The sequence below is a fragment of the Artemia franciscana genome, chromosome 6 (assembly GCF_032884065.1).
Source record: "Artemia franciscana chromosome 6, ASM3288406v1, whole genome shotgun sequence".
Taxonomy (NCBI): Eukaryota; Metazoa; Arthropoda; class Branchiopoda; order Anostraca; family Artemiidae; genus Artemia; species Artemia franciscana.
Window position 1 is genome coordinate 15777687 of NC_088868.1, and position 19033 is coordinate 15796719.

General features: G+C 38.0%; 2 protein-coding genes across 2 annotated transcripts; both read left to right on the plus strand.

Moving 5' to 3' along the window:
- The first annotated feature begins 9673 nt into the window (after positions 1 to 9673).
- On the plus strand, positions 9674 to 10561 carry LOC136028497 (piggyBac transposable element-derived protein 2-like). The gene has a single exon (XM_065706341.1). It carries the CDS (start codon positions 9674 to 9676, stop codon positions 10559 to 10561), a length of 888 nt encoding a protein of 295 aa, XP_065562413.1.
- Positions 10562 to 10639: 78 nt separating this feature from the next.
- LOC136028498 (piggyBac transposable element-derived protein 3-like) lies at positions 10640 to 11548 on the plus strand. Its single transcript, XM_065706342.1, has one exon. The coding sequence runs from the start codon at positions 10640 to 10642 to the stop codon at positions 11546 to 11548; it is 909 nt and encodes a 302-aa protein (XP_065562414.1).
- Positions 11549 to 19033: the final 7485 nt, after the last annotated feature.

The following is a 19033-nucleotide window of genomic DNA, read 5'->3' on the forward strand; positions in this document are numbered from 1 at the left end:
TATGAGCAAAAAAAAAAAAAAAAAATCGGTCAAACTAAACTTGAACAAATATAGCCTAAGTCAGAAAAAAAGGGAAGGGGACAAAAAAATCCAATAATACAGAAAAGAACAAGAAATAAACATATATATCTACAAATTAAAAGGGACACTAAAAAAAAAGTCCAAAAACTCGCAAAAAAAAGAAAGAAGCATAAAACACAAGAAAAACACATATGAATTAAAAGGGAAACTAAACCAAAACAGCGGGGGGCAAGCAAATTAGTGCAACGACCTAAAGCACCTCACATGAAAAAAAGGGGGAAGAAACTAGTTGACTATTTTATTTATTTTTTTCTGTGATAAAGGGGACAAAGGTTTTTTTCATATCTGGAAGTAACGCAGCGAATGGGGGACAAAACTGGGATAGGCTCAGAAACAGCTCGAGGCTGTCGTAATCTGGATGGTGAGTGACGTGTGGGGAAAATACTTGCCGTCCGAGGGTTTGTTATTGCATTTTTTGAAAAACGGAGGCACAACGACGACCTCCTTCGCTCAAGGGTTTCCAAACTAGCTTTTTTTAGGAGCAGAGAGTAAGGCACCTTGCCTTCTTTGAAAATTATTCGCAAGGCTCTTTTTTGGGTTGACTCAATTTTTATATATTATTTTAATTTTTATTAAATAAAAATTATATATTATTTTCAATTTTTTATATTAAATTTATAAAGCAACTTTCAACAATCGTTAGGTCATCAACAAATTTCCAACGGTCAGGAACTTCCTTCCCGAGGCTGTTAATCATGACTGAAAAAAGGAGGGGGCCTAGGAGAGTTCCTTGGGGTATGCCATTGTAGATAGGGAGAGGATTTGAGTAATGGTTCTGGTATTTAACCACCTGCGATCTATTTGTTAAAAAGGAGGCAACCAATTTTACCAGTAAGTGATCAATATTGAACTCGCTTTCTAGTTTCTCAATTAAAATATTGTGGTTAACAAGGTCAAAGGCTTTCTGAAGGTCAATGGAAATTAAGTTTAGCCAGGAATTAGGCTTTTCGAGGATTTTCCCGATGTGGTCAATAAGAGAAACGAGGTAGTGGGAAGTAGAAGTTGATTTTAGGTTTCCGAATTGCTTCAGGTCAGTAAGAGGTAGGATTTTTTCCTTTAGCAAATCTGCAGGGAATCCTTCATACAATTTTGAAAAAAATAGGAGCAAGCGTAATAGGTCGAACGCCATCAAAGCCAGGCTTTCCGTTCTTCTTTTTCAAAGGGGTAATGAAACCCTGTTTCCAAATTGTTGGAATTTGCCCAGACTTAGTAATTTCGTTAAACAAGACAGACAAGGGCTTAGACAGGAAGTCACCGAAGACTCTAATAAAAGGAAACGGGATATCCAAAGGACAAACACTTGTCTTTCTTAGTTTATCAATTCTTCTTTCAATCTCAGACGGGGAAACAGTCGGGAAAAAGGGGGATGGGGCTCCTGTTGATAATTGGATTGGCAATGCTGGAAGGCTCTGGACAATGGAAGCGAGAAATTTATTTAGACTATTTGCAGTAACATCAGGGGGCTCTGGTAAGTTGAAATTAAGCTGGTCAAGACTCCTGCCACATAGCTTTTTAACCTCGGAATACCAGTTTTTTGGCTTATTAGTGAACAATTCTTCGATCTTATTTTTGTAGTACGATCGTGCCAATTTACGAATTTCTCTTTTAATTGATTTTCTTAGTATATTGGCTTTATCGAGTTTGCCATTTTTAAACAGCTTCAATTTGGTTCTAATTAGTGTTTTTATTGTTTGATTAATAAAGGGTTTATCACTTGAGCACCTCTTAAACCTTTTTTCTGGGAAACAAATTTGATATTTATCAATTAGCTTTTTATGAAACGTGGCTGTTTTCTCATCAAGGTTTTGTAAACTATAAACGTCGGACCAATCTTCAGTACTCAGCCACATGCCGAAAGAAAGAAGACCAGAATTTTGAAGAGGGTGGTATAAGCTATTGAGAAAGTATGCTTAAAATTTGAGGAGGGGGACAAAAGAATGGAAAGATGATAACTCCCACCTAATGGGGGCAAAGTTGAGGGAGGGCTGTAAAAATTGTACGTATTAGTTAAAATAACATCAAGAGAGGTATTTCCCCGAGTCGTCGGTGTTTTAACAATTTGCTTTACTTTAAGTGAAGCACAAAAAGAATCCATTTTAAGGTCGTTGGCATCGCCAACTAAAAAAAGGCCAGCATTGGGGTACTTAGAAATAACAAATCAGCACTTGCCTGTAATTGCTGGATAAAATTACGTTTTGACTCGATATTTTGATTTGGGGAGTAATAGAAAACAGCCTATTGCAATAATACTAAATGGACGAGGGAGTACTTTTGGTCTAACACTTAGCCAGAGGATTTCATCATACTCGGATAAGTTAGGGACTTGAATAACCTCTGGGTAAAGGTGACTCTTGGTAAAAAACAAAGCTCCGCCACCTTTTTTCCCGAGTGGGTGGTTTGAAGGACGGAGTTTAAAAAACTCTGAATAATTTGTCAGGCGTAGGGGGCCTGGGTCATGGGATTGAACTTCAGTAACAGCTATAATATCTATCAGATTTGATTCTGAAACCACCCCGAGTTCAGTAAGCTTTTCAAAATTAAGACTTTCAGCATTAGTAACTAAAAGTTTAGGAAAAACAAACCGATTGGGGAATCGCGACAGGAAGACTATGGGTTTGAGAATTTCCTGGGTAGGGTTTTAATTTAATTTTATTATGCTTTGGAGAAGAAGGGTAAGAGAAGGATTCTTTTTGAGGATTTGGATGTGGGGGGAAGGGCAAGGATATGGACGAAGCACGATGACTTATTATATGACAATTATTGAATGCAAAAAGTCTCAGACCTGAGTCACGTTTACAGGGTAGGCACGAGGGATAAAACGAATGGGCTGGGATTGGGGTTTCGTAAGGTGCTGGGAAAGGGGGGCTGGGTGGGAATAGTGATTCATGTCCGTCAAGAAATTGCTGGTTTGCGGCAGAGTAGGGAGTGTATGGGGCAGCATACTGTAAGGGAGAAGGAAATAGGACTTCTGTATACGGAGAGGAGGAGGAGATAACAAGGGGTAAGAGGGAGAGTATGTAATCGGGAAGGGTTTATTAATTGTTGATCTGAGAATGCAGGGGGATAAGAATGAAAGTCGACAGGAACCTGACCAAGGGGAGGAGGGGGTCGTGAGTGCCTTCGACGCTGCCCTAAAAAAGGTTGGGTTTTAAACCTACCCCCCGCGTCTGATGATACATGAGCAAAATTACACGACTTAAAATGCTTAGTAGATTTAGCAGGATTAAGGTGGCTTCTGGGCAGCCCAGTTTTGTGGAGCCTACTACGACCTTTAATTGGCGATTCAATATGAGCTTTTGTACAGCCAAAGCACCTTCCACTTGAAAACTTTTTACAAATATCAACATGGGGGTATTTACACAGATTATTTGTACAACGGCTAAAAACATAAAATTTACATGCGTAGATATTTACGATTACTAGAAATACATCTACTATCTAAGAAGTTAAAACACACATTATGTTTATTACGCGTAAAATCATTAAGCTCATTTTTTTGAATATTTGATTGCACTGTGTAAGAATTTCTGCTTGTCAGTTCAACTGCATTGTCACTTTTTAAAGATGTGTCGTTAACACTGGATTTCAACAATAAATTATCTTCGGTTGAAGCGAGGTCAGTATGATTAGGTTGCGTAATCTTTTTAATCTCTTGAGAAAATTCTGACGAAGGAAGTACACTAGCACTTGCTTGATGAATTGACGAATTTTGGTAATGAATATTTGGAGCGGAAGTATCAGCTAAATGAGGAATTCTGAGCGGTGTAGGGGAATTTAAAGTATGTATAGCTTCAACAATTGCGAGTTGAAAACCGACTTTTAACATTTTGATTTCTTTGTCCTTGAAGAGATGACTATTCTGGCGCTCGTAAAGATCAGACAAGCTATCATAAAGAAATTCGAGATTAATAATCCGTTTCTTGAGATTGACGATTTCTGCATCTTTTTTTAGGCGATCTTCACAGGTATGGGGCTCAAACACACTAGCCTTTTTTGCATTGCACGTCAATTCATCTTTACTGAAGCAAGAAATATGTGGGGTAATTTGGGGTTGATGGTAGGTGGTAATTTTTGCAGAATCAATCGATCCAGGGGAACTATTTTTATCATTATTCGAAACACGAGGTATGGATGGGGAATTAAGAATACTAATTGGAACGATCACTTCCAGTTGATTATCATTGGAATTTGTTGAATTTTCTTCAATAGAAATAAGGTGGGATTTTTTAACCTCGGGTGGTTGGATCACTTCAGGCTGGTTATCGTTGGTAATAATCTCGTCATTTACGACCATTGTTGATCGGCACTGCACGCATAACCATTTAGGGTTTTTTAGGCGACTACTTTTTGTGATGCCAGCACAAGCTGGGTGCAACCATGCATTGCACTTAGAACACTGGAATGACCCAGTTCCACATTTTCTGTAGCAATCATTACAAGGATGGGACATTCCAGGCTAAGGAACAAAAACGAGACAGAGACCTTGAATTAGAAACTATAGGCTATCTTCGACTGAGACCTGGTTGCCTAAGCCAGGATTAGCACTGGTACTTGCTATAGAAAAATTCAACAAGGCTGATCTCGCGTCTTCACGTAAAAATCACAGGTGTCATTTATTAAAAAAGAGACGTCTTGACAGGTCAAGATCTAAATTAAGACTCAACCTGAACAAACTCAGGTTGTCAAAATGCCGTATCTACAATATCTCGGTAATGGTTAAGAGTAACAAGTATAAACTTTCGGGGAGCGCTGAGGGTTTTTAGAACTAAATCAAAAGATATTGTGTTTATCCAGGATGTCAAAATGGTGTATCGGCAAAATCTCAGCAACGGCTAAGGGTGTTAGGGATTTCTAAAGGGGATTTCGAATAATGAATTAATCCCAAGATGGATTATATGTAAATGTAATAAATAACGAATCATTAATCTACAGGCCTAATATTCCATTGCGCTGCATTTCTTATCCATTTCTTTGTTAGTGGCTATAAAAAGCAATAAAAACGTACACATATAGAAGTTCGCTATGTAATTTAATTCGTAAGTTACGTATATTTTTTACTTATGAAAACGTTCGTAAAAAATTATAAGTTATAGTTGCCTTTTTAAGTAACCAAAAAATTGGAGGGCAACTAGGCCTCCTCCCTTGCTCCTTTTTTCTCAAAATCTTCCGATTAAAACTATGAAAAAGCCATTTAGCCCCAAAAAATTTATATGCAAATTTCGTTTTAATTTTTTTATGTGCGGAGAGCCAAGATCAAAACATGCTTTAATTAATTTCTCTCTACAGGCTCCTTTTTCCTTATCTCTTATCTTGACTATGGCAAAGACGATCAGGGTGACTAAAATTATTTATAAGTGAATGTATTCATTCATTCATTCAGTATTCATCCAGTATTCAGTCAGACTTCGTCCAGTTAAGACCAGTGCTGAAAAAGAGTTATATTTTGAATAGTGATTTAAGTGTTACGCAACAAATTGATTTGATACGTTTTGTAAAAGTACTGGATTTCATTACTCAGTGACGAAGAAATTAAATCTTTTTTGGATAATTTTATTGAGAAACAGACGAAGGCTGGCACGTCTATAAATAAGAAATACAATTAAAAGGTAACATTTTTTTAATTATCCGATATGCCTAGAGGATTCGAAATTAGAGAAATAGCGTTTGCTAAATTCAAAAGATAACCAAAATGGCCGGTTCGAATTGTCGATACTGTTCAAAAGAAAAACGTACCACACTACGTTGTTTTCTGTTACGGCACGCACGAGGTATTAACGGTTCAAGAATCTCAGCTTGAACCATACCAAGAAAATTTTGATGAAGGTGTGAAGAAAAAAACCAAAGGAGTAGCAAATGCATTCAGCGAAGTTACCACTTTTCCGGACATTTACTTAGAAAAGTTAAACTTGTATCGGGCTTCTTTTGCCTCCGTTGTGGATAATGCTCAAAAAGAACTTGAAAATCTGCGAAGACATTTGAGAAATGAAATTAAACAACGTTTTTTTCAATTGAAAGTAAGGAGTACCATTGAAACTTAAAATGAACAGAGGTTATTACGCATATGAATGGTTCTAAAAATACTTTAGCATAAAGAGCGAGGTATTTAGGAGGAGATAAATACCTCGCTCTTTATGCTAAAGTATTTTTAGTAATTTCGACTATTTATTCTACAGTCTTTCTGATTCAGGGGTCATTCCCAAAGAATTAACGAAAGTAAAACAGTTCAAAATAGGGATGAAACCTTTTTATTGACAGTGAATAGAATTGGGATAAAACTTACGATTTAGTGTAAAGAGCGAGGTATTAACGAGGGTACAAATTCCTTCGTATACATAATAAAATTATAAGAGTATAAAAGTTTGTTACGTAAGTTAATTCTCAAGTTATATATATTTTTTATTAATAAAAACGTTCGTTAAAAATTAAAAGTTCTAGTTGCCTTTTTAAGTAACCGAAAAATAAGGAAGGCAACTAGGCCTCCTTCCCACCTCTTATTTCTCAAAATCGTCTGATCAAAACTAAGAGAAAGCCATTTAGCAAAAAAAAAAAGAATTAATATACAAATATCATTTTAATAATTTATGTGCTGAGAGCCAAAATCAAAAATGCATTAATTCAAAAACGTTCAGAAATTAATTAAAAAAAAACTAGTTTTTTAACTGAAAGTAAGGAGCAACATTAAAACTTATAACTAACAGAAGTTACTCCGTATATGAAATGGGTTGTCCCCTTCGCAATCCCTCGCTCTTTACGCTACAATCCAAGAACTACAACCCAAACACATGGGCCCCTCCCTCAACAAGCTATAGCTTCAATTTTCTTCTAAGCTCTTTAAGAACTACTGCTAAAACACATGGGTCCCTCCCTCAACACGCTATACCTTGAATTTTTTCTCAATGGTTTAAGAACTACTGCTCAAACACATGGGTCCCTCCGTCAACACGCTATAGCTTGAGTTTTTTCTCAATTTTTTAAAAACTATAGCTCAAACACATGTGTCCCTCCCTCAACACGCTATAGCTACAATTTTCTTCTAAGCTCTTTAAGAACTACTGCTAAAACACATGGGTCCCTCCCTCAACACGCTATACCTTGAATTTTTTCTCAATGGTTTAAGAACTACTGCCCAAACACATGGGCCCCTCCCTCAACACGCTATAGCTTAAATTTTTTCTCAATCTTTTAAGAACTACTGCCCAAACACATGGGCCCCTCCCTCAACACGCTTTAGCTTAAATTTTTTCTCAATCTTTTAAGAACTACTGCTCAAACACATGGGTCCCTCCCTCAACATGCTATAGCTACAATTTTCTTCTAATAGCTACAATTTTCTTCTAATTTCTTTAAGAACTACTGCTAAGACACATGGGTCCCTCCTTCAACACGCTATAGCTACAATTTTCGTCTAAGCTCTTTAAGAATTACTGCTCAAACACATGGGTCCCTCCCTCAACACGCTATACCTTGAATTTTTTTCTCAATCTTTTAAGAACTACTGCTCAAACACATAGGTCCCTCCCTCAACATGCTATAGCTACAATTTTCTTCTAATAGCTACAATTTTCTTCTAATTTCTTTAAGAACTACTGCTAAGACACATGGGTCCCTCCTTCAACACGCTATAGCTACAATTTTCGTCTAAGCTCTTTAAGAATTACTGCTCAAACACATGGGTCCCTTATTCAATACGCTATAGCGACAATTTTTTCTCAATGTTTTAAGAACTACTGCTCAAACACATGGGTCCCTCCCTCAACATGCTATAGCTACAATTTGTTCTAATAGATACAATTTTTTTCTAATTTCTTTAAGAACTACTGCTCAAACACATGGGTCCCTCCCTCAACATGCTATAGCTACAATTTTCTTCTAATAGCTACAATTTTCTTCTAATTTCTTTAAGAACTACTGGTAAGACACATGGGTCCCTCCTTCAACACGCTATAGCTACAATTTTCGTCTAAGCTCTTTAAGAATTACTGCTCAAACACATGGGTCCCTCCCTCAACACGCTATACCTTGAATTTTTTCTCTATGTTTTAACCCTTTGATGCCTGAAGGTTCCCTCAGGAACCATGAACTTTTTAATTTATTTTAATCCTGACCGTTTGACCTATTAACGTCAATCCGTTTGCCATTGTCTCAATCTGATCTACCTAGACAAGTTTGTATTTTTCTTAGTCCGTAATCTGTCACCCTTGTGTGAGGTAATGAAGTTTGAACCTCTGCCCTCTAGCCTTGCTTGTTTTTCCTGAAAGGTGAGAATACTTTTTTGTGAATAACTTTATTGTTTATTGTGCTAGAGTTTTCATTCCAAAAGTTTTAGAAAGAGGACGTAGTTCAGATGAGCTATCATACACTCCTATAGCTGGAAAACCAGAGGATAGAAACGACCCCCAACGTCGTGGTTCCTCTGGGAACCATCCGGCGGTAGCGAGACCAGATGAGACGGTAAGCCGTATACAGTGTGAGTTGCCTAGATATCATGAAAACAGTTGCTTTACACCATTGGAATCAAATTTTGAGAGCTCGACCATGTCTCGACTATGTTCTGTGGCTTCAAGGAACCATCTGGCATGCATAGCTCCGAATTTTATCGCTCGGAAGAGCCATCTAGACAAGAACTGGTGGAGTTGCCGTCGTCAATAACAATGTAGGGGAGACCGGGGTTGACCCGGACGCGATTTTTTGAAACGGCATATCTTCTAAGCCATTGACTTTTCTTCAGTTCTGACTTCACCATAAAATGCGGATCCGTTAGGACTACCTTCGAGATTTTTTTCAGATTTTCTACAAAAAGGAAAAAAAGATTTTTATTTTTTTGCATTTTTTTGAAATGTCCGAAACAACCCCTACCCACGAGGTTGGATCGGACGGCCCCAGTATTGGTTCGGACACCATGCTAAACCATTAGATTTCGACTTCTTTTTTTTCAAATATGCATAAAAGTATAAAAAGTAAAAAACAGTACTTCAGCTATATAAAATGACAAAAAAGCTTTAAAATGACACACCATTCACCGGAGTTGGTACGAGCTGAGATTTTACTCAAAGACCGCTTAGTATACCACTAAAATATATTCCTAATGCGAACTGCTGTACTTGCTTAGTAGAAATACTTATTTTCAAGCATTCATCCGTGTATTTTCTACCCTAAATACCAACCTTTTAGAGACGGGGTTGGTTCGGACAGATAAAAAAAATGTCCGAACCAACCCCCAATCGCCGTGTCCGGCCCAACCCCATGTGTCCTCGTGCGACGTCAAAGTGATTTGAAAAAAAATCAAATAGATGGCGCTCAATAAACTGCTCTAGAATCTTTCTATGTGAGCTACTTTTCTCCTGAAAAAATGTCATTGCAAATCCAGCAGCCTGGTCCACTCTATTAAACTCCAAACAGAGACCCTTGAAAAAAATTCTTACCTTAAAAAACACTTTTTGCAAAATACAAACAAATGGCTGCGTGATTTTTTGAGAATTTTTACTAAACCGCTAGGTGTCCATACTTGACTGTCCAGATCAACCCCGTGTCCGGGTCAACCCCGGTCTCCCCTACTAGACTGTTACCAAATATATTTTTTTACAGTGCAGAAATGGACCAGCCTTCTCCGAGTACATCAAAAACTGTGGAAGATGAGTATTCGGCTGTCCAGCGAAGACTTCGAACACGCCCCGTGTCATTAGCACAATCTCTGAAGTTTGTTCTTTGCCCGGAAGACAACTCCGACCTCGAAGATCTGTCTGATGAAGATGAGGACCCATCTGATCCTAGTTTTCTCCTTCCTGATCCTGATAATAACCCGCAGGAAGAAGAGATTGAAGAAGAAATAGAAAGCGGTCGAATTGAAGCTGACGACCACAACAGTGAGGATGACCATGAGGACGTCGAGATTGCCAGACAAAATGCCACGAGCTCAGGCACTGCTGCTTCGAAACCAAGCAAACGACGGGACCTTGCTTGGAGAAAAGTGGATTTCGTCCAGCCAGATGCTGCGTGGAAGGATCATCTTGTCGTCGACCAAGAAATGAGTGGCAAGACACCCCTGGAATTTGTCAGACTATTTTTTGACCAAGGCGTGGTCAACCATATACGTGACCAAACGAAAATTTACGCTCTTCAAAAAGATGCCAAAGAATTTGGAGTTTCATCTGCCGAGGTGGAATGCTTCTTAGGGATCCTTGCATTCACAGGAATAGTGAAAATGCCGTCATACCGCAGTTACTGGTCAAACGAAACGCGCTACCCTGTAATAGCTGATGCCATGTCGCGTGACAGATTCGAGCAGATCAAAAAGTATCTTCATTTCAACGACAATCTTACCCAGAAACCACGAGGAGACCCTGGGCACGACAAGATCCACAAAGTTCGCCCTCTGATACAGATGATCAGAGATAACTTTATGATGATACCCCCAGAAGAACACCAGGCAGTAGACGAGCAAATTGTGCCGACAAAACAGAGGATTTCGTTGAAGCAGTAGAATCCCAAGAAACCGCATAAGTGGGGTTATAAGTTCATCTCAAGGGCTGGGGAGAGTGGTTTCGTTTACGACTTTGAAATGTATACGGGTAAGGGGTCGGTTGATGTCAGTGACCTGGGAGTTGGAGCTGATTTTGTCCTGCGGCTTGCAAGAGGGATACCCAAGCACAAAAATTACAAGCTATTCTTTGACAATTGGTTCTCCTCGTTAGACTTGGCACAAACACTAAGTGATCAGGGCATACTTACACTGGCCACAGTGAGGGCAAACAGGTTGAAAGGCTGTGCTTTGGAATCCGACAGCAAATTGAAATCCCGAGGAAGAGGCTCTTACGACTGGCGAGTGGAAACGCAGTCGAATGCCATTGTGGTGAAGTGGTATGACAATAAGCCAGTCCACTTGATTTCGACCTATGCCGCCCTAGACCCAGAAGATACGTGTAGGCGGTGGGATGGTAAACGAAAAGAGTATGCCGATGTCAAGCGACCATATTGTGTGAAGGAGTACAACCGCTTTATGGGTGGTGTAGATCTTGCCGACATGTTGCTGGAGCTTTACAGGATCAACTTCAAGTCACGGAGCAAATGGTACATGAGGATCTTCTTCTTCTTGTTTGACCTCTCCGTTGTGAATGGCTGGCTCTTATACCGCAGGTGTCTTGCTGCTGGGCAGAAACCAATGAACCTGCTACAGTTCAAGACAGATGTGGCACGTGCACTTCTATCTGGTGCATTTTTGGCAACACCAAAGAGAGGCAGACCTCTCAGTGACGCAGATACCAACTCTCAGAAAAAAAGAAATTATACTTGTCGCCCCCCAGATTCGACAAGACTCGATGGACAGGGGCACTTCCCGGCTTGGATAGAGAGCAAACAGAGATGCAGAGTATGTGTACAAGCTCATTCCAAAGTGAAATGCGTAAAATGTGAAGTATCCTTGTGTTTCACACCCAACAGGAATTGTTTTCCGACTTACCACACTACGTAGTCGATCAGAGTGTTTTTGTGCCATGATTAACGGATGGTTCCTGTGGGAACCATTTTTTTATTTCATCATCTTTATCAATACATTTTTTTTCTTGCCATTTCTGTCGTGGAATAGGTCATAACGAAGCCTGGAAACGGCCGAAATATTTTTCCCATTCTTTTTTCATAATTCGGGCATCAAAGGGTTAAGAACTACTGCTCAAACACATGGGTCCCTCCCTCAATATGCTATAGCTACAATTTTCGTCTAAGCTCTTTAAGAATTACTGCTCAAACACATGGGTCCCTCCCTCAAGACGCTATAGCTTGACTTTATTCTCAATTTTTTAAGAAAAACTGCTCAAACACATGGGTCCCTTATTCAATACGCAATAGCGACAATTTTTTCTCAATGTTTTAAGAACTACTGCTCAAACACATGGGTCCCTCCCTCAACACGCTATAGCTACAATTTTCGTCTAAGCTCTTTAAGAATTACTGCTCAAACACATGGGTCCCTCCCTCAAGACGCTATAGCTTGATTTTATTCTCAATTTTTTAAGAACTACTGCTCAAACACATGGGTCCCTTATTCAATACGCTATAGCGACAATTTTTTCTCAATGTTTTAAGAACTACTGCTCAAACACATGGGTCCCTCCCTCAACATGCTATAGCTACAATTTTCTTCTAATAGCTACAATTTTCTTCTAATTTCTTTAAGAACTACTGCTAAGACACATGGGTCCCTCCTTCAACACGCTATAGCTACAATTTTCGTCTAAGCTCTTTAAGAATTACTGCTCAAACACATGGGTCCCTCCCTCAAGACGCTATAGGTGATTTTATTCTCAATGGCTTAAGAACTACTGCTCAAACACATGGGTCCCTCCGTCAACACGCTATAGCTTAAATTTTTTCTCAATCTTTTAAGAACTACTGCTCAAACAAATGGGTCCCTCCCTCAACATGCTATAGCTACAAGTTTCTTCTAATAGCTACAATTTTCTTCTAATTTCTTTAAGAACTACTGCTAAGACACATGGGTCCCTCCCTGAACATGCTATAGCTACAATTTTCTTCTAATAGCTACAATTTTCTTCTAATTTCTTTAAGAACTACTGCTAAGACACATGGGTCCCTCCTTCAACACGCTATAGCTACAATGTTTGTCTAAGCTCTTTAAGAATTACTGCTCAAACACATGGGTCCCTCCCTCAAGACGCTATAGCTTGATTTTATTCTCAATTTTTTAAGAACTACTGCTCAAACACATGGGTCCCTTATTCAATACGCTATAGCGACAATTTTTTCTCAATGTTTTAAGAACTACTGCTCAAACACATGGGTCCCTCCCTCAACATGCTATAGCTACAATTTTCTTCTAATAGCTACAATTTTCTTCTAATTTCTTTAAGAACTACTGCTAAAACACATGGGTCCCTCCTTCAACACGCTATAGCTACAATTTTCGTCTAAGCTCTTTAAGAATTACTGCTCAAACACATGGGTCCCTCCTTCAACACGCTATAGCTACAATTTTCGTCTAAGCTCTTTAAGAACTACTGCTCAAACACATGGGTCCCTCCGTCAACACGCTATAGCTTAAATTTTTTCTCAATCTTTTAAGAACTACTGCTCAAACACATGGGTCCCTCCTTCAACACGCGAACGCTACAATTTTCGTCTAAGCTCTTTAAGAATTACTGCTCAAACACATGGGTCCCTCCCTCAAGACGCTATAGCTTGATTTTATTCTCAATGGTTTAAGAACTACTGCTCAGACACATGGGTCCCTCCGTCAACACGCTATACCTTGAATTTTTTCTCTATCTTTTAAGAACTACTGCTCAAACACATGGGTCCCTCCCTCAAGACGCTATAGCTTGATTTTATTCTCAATGGTTTAAGAACTACTGCTCAGACACATGGGTCCCTCCGTCAACACGCTATACCTTGAATTTTTTCTCAATCTTTTAAGAATTACTGCTCAAACACATGGGTCCCTCCCTCAAGACGCTATAGCTTGATTTTATTCTCAATGGTTTAAGAACTACTGCTCAAACACATGGGTCCCTCCGTCAACACGCTATAGCTTATATTTTTTCTCAATCTTTTAAGAACTACTGCTCAAACACATGGGTCCCTCCTTCAACACGCTATAGCTACAATTTTCGTCTAAGCTCTTTAAGAATTACTGCTCAAACACATAGGTCCCTCCCTCAACACGCTATACCTTGAATTTTTTCTCAATGTTTTAAGAACTACTGCTCAAACACATGGGTCCCTCCGTCAACACGCTATAGCTTAAATTTTTTCTCAATCTTTTAAGAACTACTGCCCAAACACATGGGCCCCTCCCTCAACACGCTATAGCTTAAATTTTTTCTCAATCTTTTAAGAACTACTGCTCAAACACATGGGTCCCTCCCTCAACATGCTATAGCTACAATTTTCTTCTAATAGCTACAATTTTCGTCTAAGCTCTTTAAGAACTACTGCCCAAACACATGGGCCCCTCCCTCAACACGCTATAGCTTAAGTTTTTTCTCAATCTTTTAAGAACTACTGCCCAAACACATGGGCCCCTCCCTCAACACGCTATAGCTTAAATTTTTTCTCAATCTTTTAAGAACTACTGCTCAAACACATGGGCCCCTCCCTCAACACGCTATAGCTTAAATTTTTTCTCAATCTTTTAAGAACTACTGCCCAAACACATGGGCCCCTCCCTCAACACACTATAGCTTAAATTTTTTCTCAATCTTTTAAGAACTACTGCTCAAACACATGGGCCCCTCCCTCAACACGCTATAGCTTAAATTTTTTCTCAATCTTTTAAGAACTACTGCCCAAACACATGGGCCCCTCCCTCAACACGCTATAGCTTACATTTTTTCTCAATCTTTTAGGAACTACTGCCCAAACACATGGGCCCCTCCCTCAACACGCTATAGCTTAAATTTTTTCTCAATCTTTTAAGAACTACTGCCCAAACACATGGGCCCCTCCCTCAACACGCTATAGCTTAAATTTTTTCTCAATCTTTTAAGAACTACTGCCCAAACACATCGGTCCCTCCCTCAAGACGCTATAGCTTGATTTTATTCTCAATTTTTTAAGAACTACTGCTCAAACACATGGGTCCCTTATTCAATACGCTATAGCGACAATTTTTCTCAATTTTTTAAAGAACTACTGCTCAAACACATGGGCCCCTCCCTCAACACGCTATAGCTTGAATTTTTTCTCGATTTTTTAAGAACTGCTGCTCAAATACACTGGCCCTTCCCTCAACACGCTATAGCTTGAATTTTTTCTCAATTTCTTAAGAAATACTCCCAAAACACATGGGCCCCTCCCTCAACAAGCTATAGCTTCAATTTTCTTCTAAGTTTTTTTAAGAACTACTGCACAAACAGATGGGTCCCTCCCTCAACACGCTAGAGCTTCAATTTTCTTCTAAGTTCTTTAAGAACTGCTGCTCAAACACATGGGTCCCTCCCCCAACACGCTATAGCTACAATTTTCTTCTAAGTTCTTTAAGAACTGCTGCTCAAACACATGGGTCCCTCTTCCAACACGCTATAGCTAAAATTTTCTTCTAATTTCTTTAAGAACTGCTGCTCAAACAAGTGGGTCCCTGGATCAACACACTATAAATACAATTTTCTTCTAAGTTCTTTAAGAACTAATGCCCAAATACATGGGCACCCCCTCAACCCGTTATAGGTTCAATTTTCTTCCAAGTTCTTTAAGAACTACTGCTCAAACACATGACTTCCTCCCTCAACATGCTATAGCTACAATTTTCTTCCAATAGCTACAATTTTCTTCTAATTTCTTTAAGAACTACTGCTCAGAAACATGGGTCCATCCCTCAACACGCTATAGCTGCAATTTTTTCTAAGTTCTTTAAGAATTACTGCTCAAACACATGGGTCCCTCCCTCAACACGCTATAGCTTGATTTTTTTTCTCAATTTTTTAAGAACTACTGCTCAAACACATGGGTCCCTTCTTCAACACGCTATAGCGACAATTTTTTCTCAATTTTTTAAGAACTACTGCTCAAACAAATGTGGCCCTTCTTCAACACGCTATAGCGTCAATTTTCTTTTAAATTCTTTAAGAACCACTACTCAAACACGCTATAGCTACAATTTTCTTCTAAGTTCTTTAAGAACTACTCCTCAAACACGGGTCCCTCCCTCAACACGCTATAGCTTCAATTTTCTTCTAAGTTCTTTAAGAACTACTGCTCAGACATATGGGTCCCTCCCTCAACACGCTATAGCTTGAATTTTTTCTCAATTTTTTTTTTTAAACTACTGATCAAACACATGGGTCCCTCCCTCAACAAGCTATAGCTTGAATTTTTCTCAATTTTTTTAAGAAAGGACGGGAATTGATTGTGAAGTTTTAAAATTTTTCTATGTTTTTTCTATGTATTTTCTATGAAGTTTTCTATGTATTTCCAGTTTTGCGATTCGTTTTATCAGCAAAAAATGGGTTACCCATGGGGGACATTTATCCGGGCTACTGGCAAATATTTATGCCAAGAATTGGGCATTAAATTCTCATTTTTAAAACACGTCTCTTTGGGTCTTTATATGGATGACGTAATTTCACTTTGGAATTATGGGGAAGCTGAACTTTGGGGCTTCTTAGATTATGTTAACGCTTAGAATCACAATGAAAATATGAATATTAAAAGTTTTTTCTATTGAAAGTAGGAAGCAGCATTAAAACTTAAAACGAGCAGGAATTATTGCGCATATGAGGGGTTTACTTCCTTGTAATACCTCGGTCTTTACGCTAAAGTATTTTTAGTAATTTCGACTATTTATTCTACGGCCTTTGTGATTCAGGGGTCATTCTTAAAGAATTGGAATAAAACTTGCGATTTAGCTAAAGAGCGAGGTATCGACAAGGGGTGAGCCCCCTCATATACGCAATAAAAACGTACAAATATAGAAGTTCGCTACGTAATTTAATTCGTAAGTTACGTATATTTTTTACTTATGAAAACGTTCGTAAAAAATTATAAGTTATAGTTGCCTTTTTAAGTAACCAAAAAATTGGAGGGCAACTAGGCCTCCTCCCTTGCTCCTTTTTTCTCAAAATCTTCCGATTAAAACTATGAAAAAGCCATTTAACCCAAAAAAATTAATATGCAAATTTCGTTTTAATTTTTTTATGTGCGGAGAGCCAAGATCAAAACATGCTTTAATTAATTTCTCTCTACAGGCTCCTTTTTCCTTATCTCTTATCTTGACTATGGCGAAGACGATCAGGGCGAATAAAATTATTTATAAGTGAATGTATTCATTCATTCATTCAGTATTCATCCAGTATTCAGTCAGACTTCGTTCAGTTTTCTTTCAGACTTCGTCCAGTTAGACCAGTGCTGAAAAAGGATTTTATTTTGAATAGTGATTTCAGTGTTACGCAACAGATTAGAACAGATTACGCAACAGAAAAAAAAGAATTAATATGCAAATTTCATTTTAATAATTCATGTGCTGAGAGCAAAAATCAAACATGCATTAATTCAAAAACTTTCAGAAATTAAATAAAAAAAAACTAGTTTTTTTAACTGAAAGTAAGGACTAACATTTAAACTTAAAATGAACAGAAATTACTTCGTATATAAAATTGGTTGTCCCCTCCGCAATCCCTCGCTCTTTACGCAAAAGTTTGACTCTTTGCCACAATTCTATTTTTTAAAACAATAAAAAGTTTTAGCGCAAAGAGAGAGGGATTGTGGAGGGGACAAACCATTTAATATACGGAGTAATTTCTGTTCGTTTTAATTTTTAATGTCACTCCTTACTTTCAGTTAAAAAAACTAGTTTTTTTATATTTCATATATAAATAAACTTACATTAAATTGTGGGAATTAAAACTAATAATGTATTTTAAAAAATTAAAAAAAACAGCCCTAGTATCCTTACTTTAACGAAGTTCAACCAGCACTAGCACTGACCAAATGAATGAAGTGAGAATATAAATTCATTCAAACTAAAGAGAACAAAGTGCTTAAATGCAATTTCTCAGAGCCAACCTTGCATTTTTAGCAGCCTGTCTCAAAGGCCTTTTCGTAGCTGGTTCAATACTATTGTAAATGGGTTTAGTAAAATGTTTTGTTAGATCATTTTTAATTAAATTTGAGTATAAAGAATTTAGTGAGTATTCCCCTAAGTCCCTGTTCAAAGAAATAAGTTCAAAGGCGAGTAACTGGGGTCTCATCTTTACCGGAATTTCAGAAATTAATAATTTTAAAATTATTAGTAAAAACTACGCACTGATTATTTTTTGTGCAAATATTTTTTAATTTTGTTGTTATTTTTGGGAAATACGGAAGATATACAATATTTGAGGGCTTATCAGTAGTCTCACATTGTGAAATATCTTCTTCGATTTTACAAGAATGTCTTTTTATTCTACGGTTAATTATCTTATTGACAAAAGGAATGGGGTATCCATTACCAAAAAGAATATCCCTGATAAAGTTTATTTCTGCATTTATATACGAATCTGAGCAAATATTGAGGGCACGATCAATGAAGGAAATTACAACTGCTCTTTTGACTTGTGGGGGGTGCTTTGAATTAAAGTGAAGATATCTATTGTTTTGTGTTGGCTTTCGATGGATACTGAAATCCAGTATATCAGCATTACGAATAATTAACACATCTATAAATGGTAGTTTATTTTCAATTTCAACTTCTAGGGTGAACTGTAAATTTCGGTGTTCTAAGTGTTGAGCTGGGTCGCTCCTTACTACAGTTCGCTACCACGAACTGTTTGATACATACTTTCTCTCTCGTTCTAGTATTGTGCTGAAGAGAGCCCTTGGACATAGGGCCGAAATATTCACAGAACTGATTTCCACTGTCTCGAAAAGATTTTCGCTATTGCTTCTACTTTGTATTTGTTTGTCAAACAGTTCATGGTAACGAACTGTAATAAGGTGTGGTCCGGCTCAATAGTAACCGAAACTCCAAAAAATGGAATTTCGATACCAATAGTTACATAAAAAAATTGAATTTTAATGCTAATTTTAAATATATAACTTTCATCAAGATAAGTCTTACCTATCGAAAGTTACGAGCCTGAGAAAATTTGCCTCATTTTAGAAAATAGGTGAAAACACCCCTGAAAAGTCATACAATCTTAACGAAAATCACACCATCAGATTCAGCGTATCAGAGAACGTTGTTGTAGAAGTTTCATGCTTCTATCTATAAAAATGTGGAATTTCGGATTTTTTGCCAGAAGAAAAATCACGGATGTGTTTATTTATTTTTTTTTTCCCAGGGGTGATCGTGTTGACCTAGTGATCCTAGAATGTCGCGAGAGGGCTAATTTTAACGGAAATTAAAAGTTTTAGTGCCCTTTTTAAGTGACAAAAAACTGGAGGGCATCTAGGCCCCCTCCCACGCTCATTTTTCCAAAGAGTCACCGGATCAAAACTGTGAGATAGCCATTTTATTCACCATAGT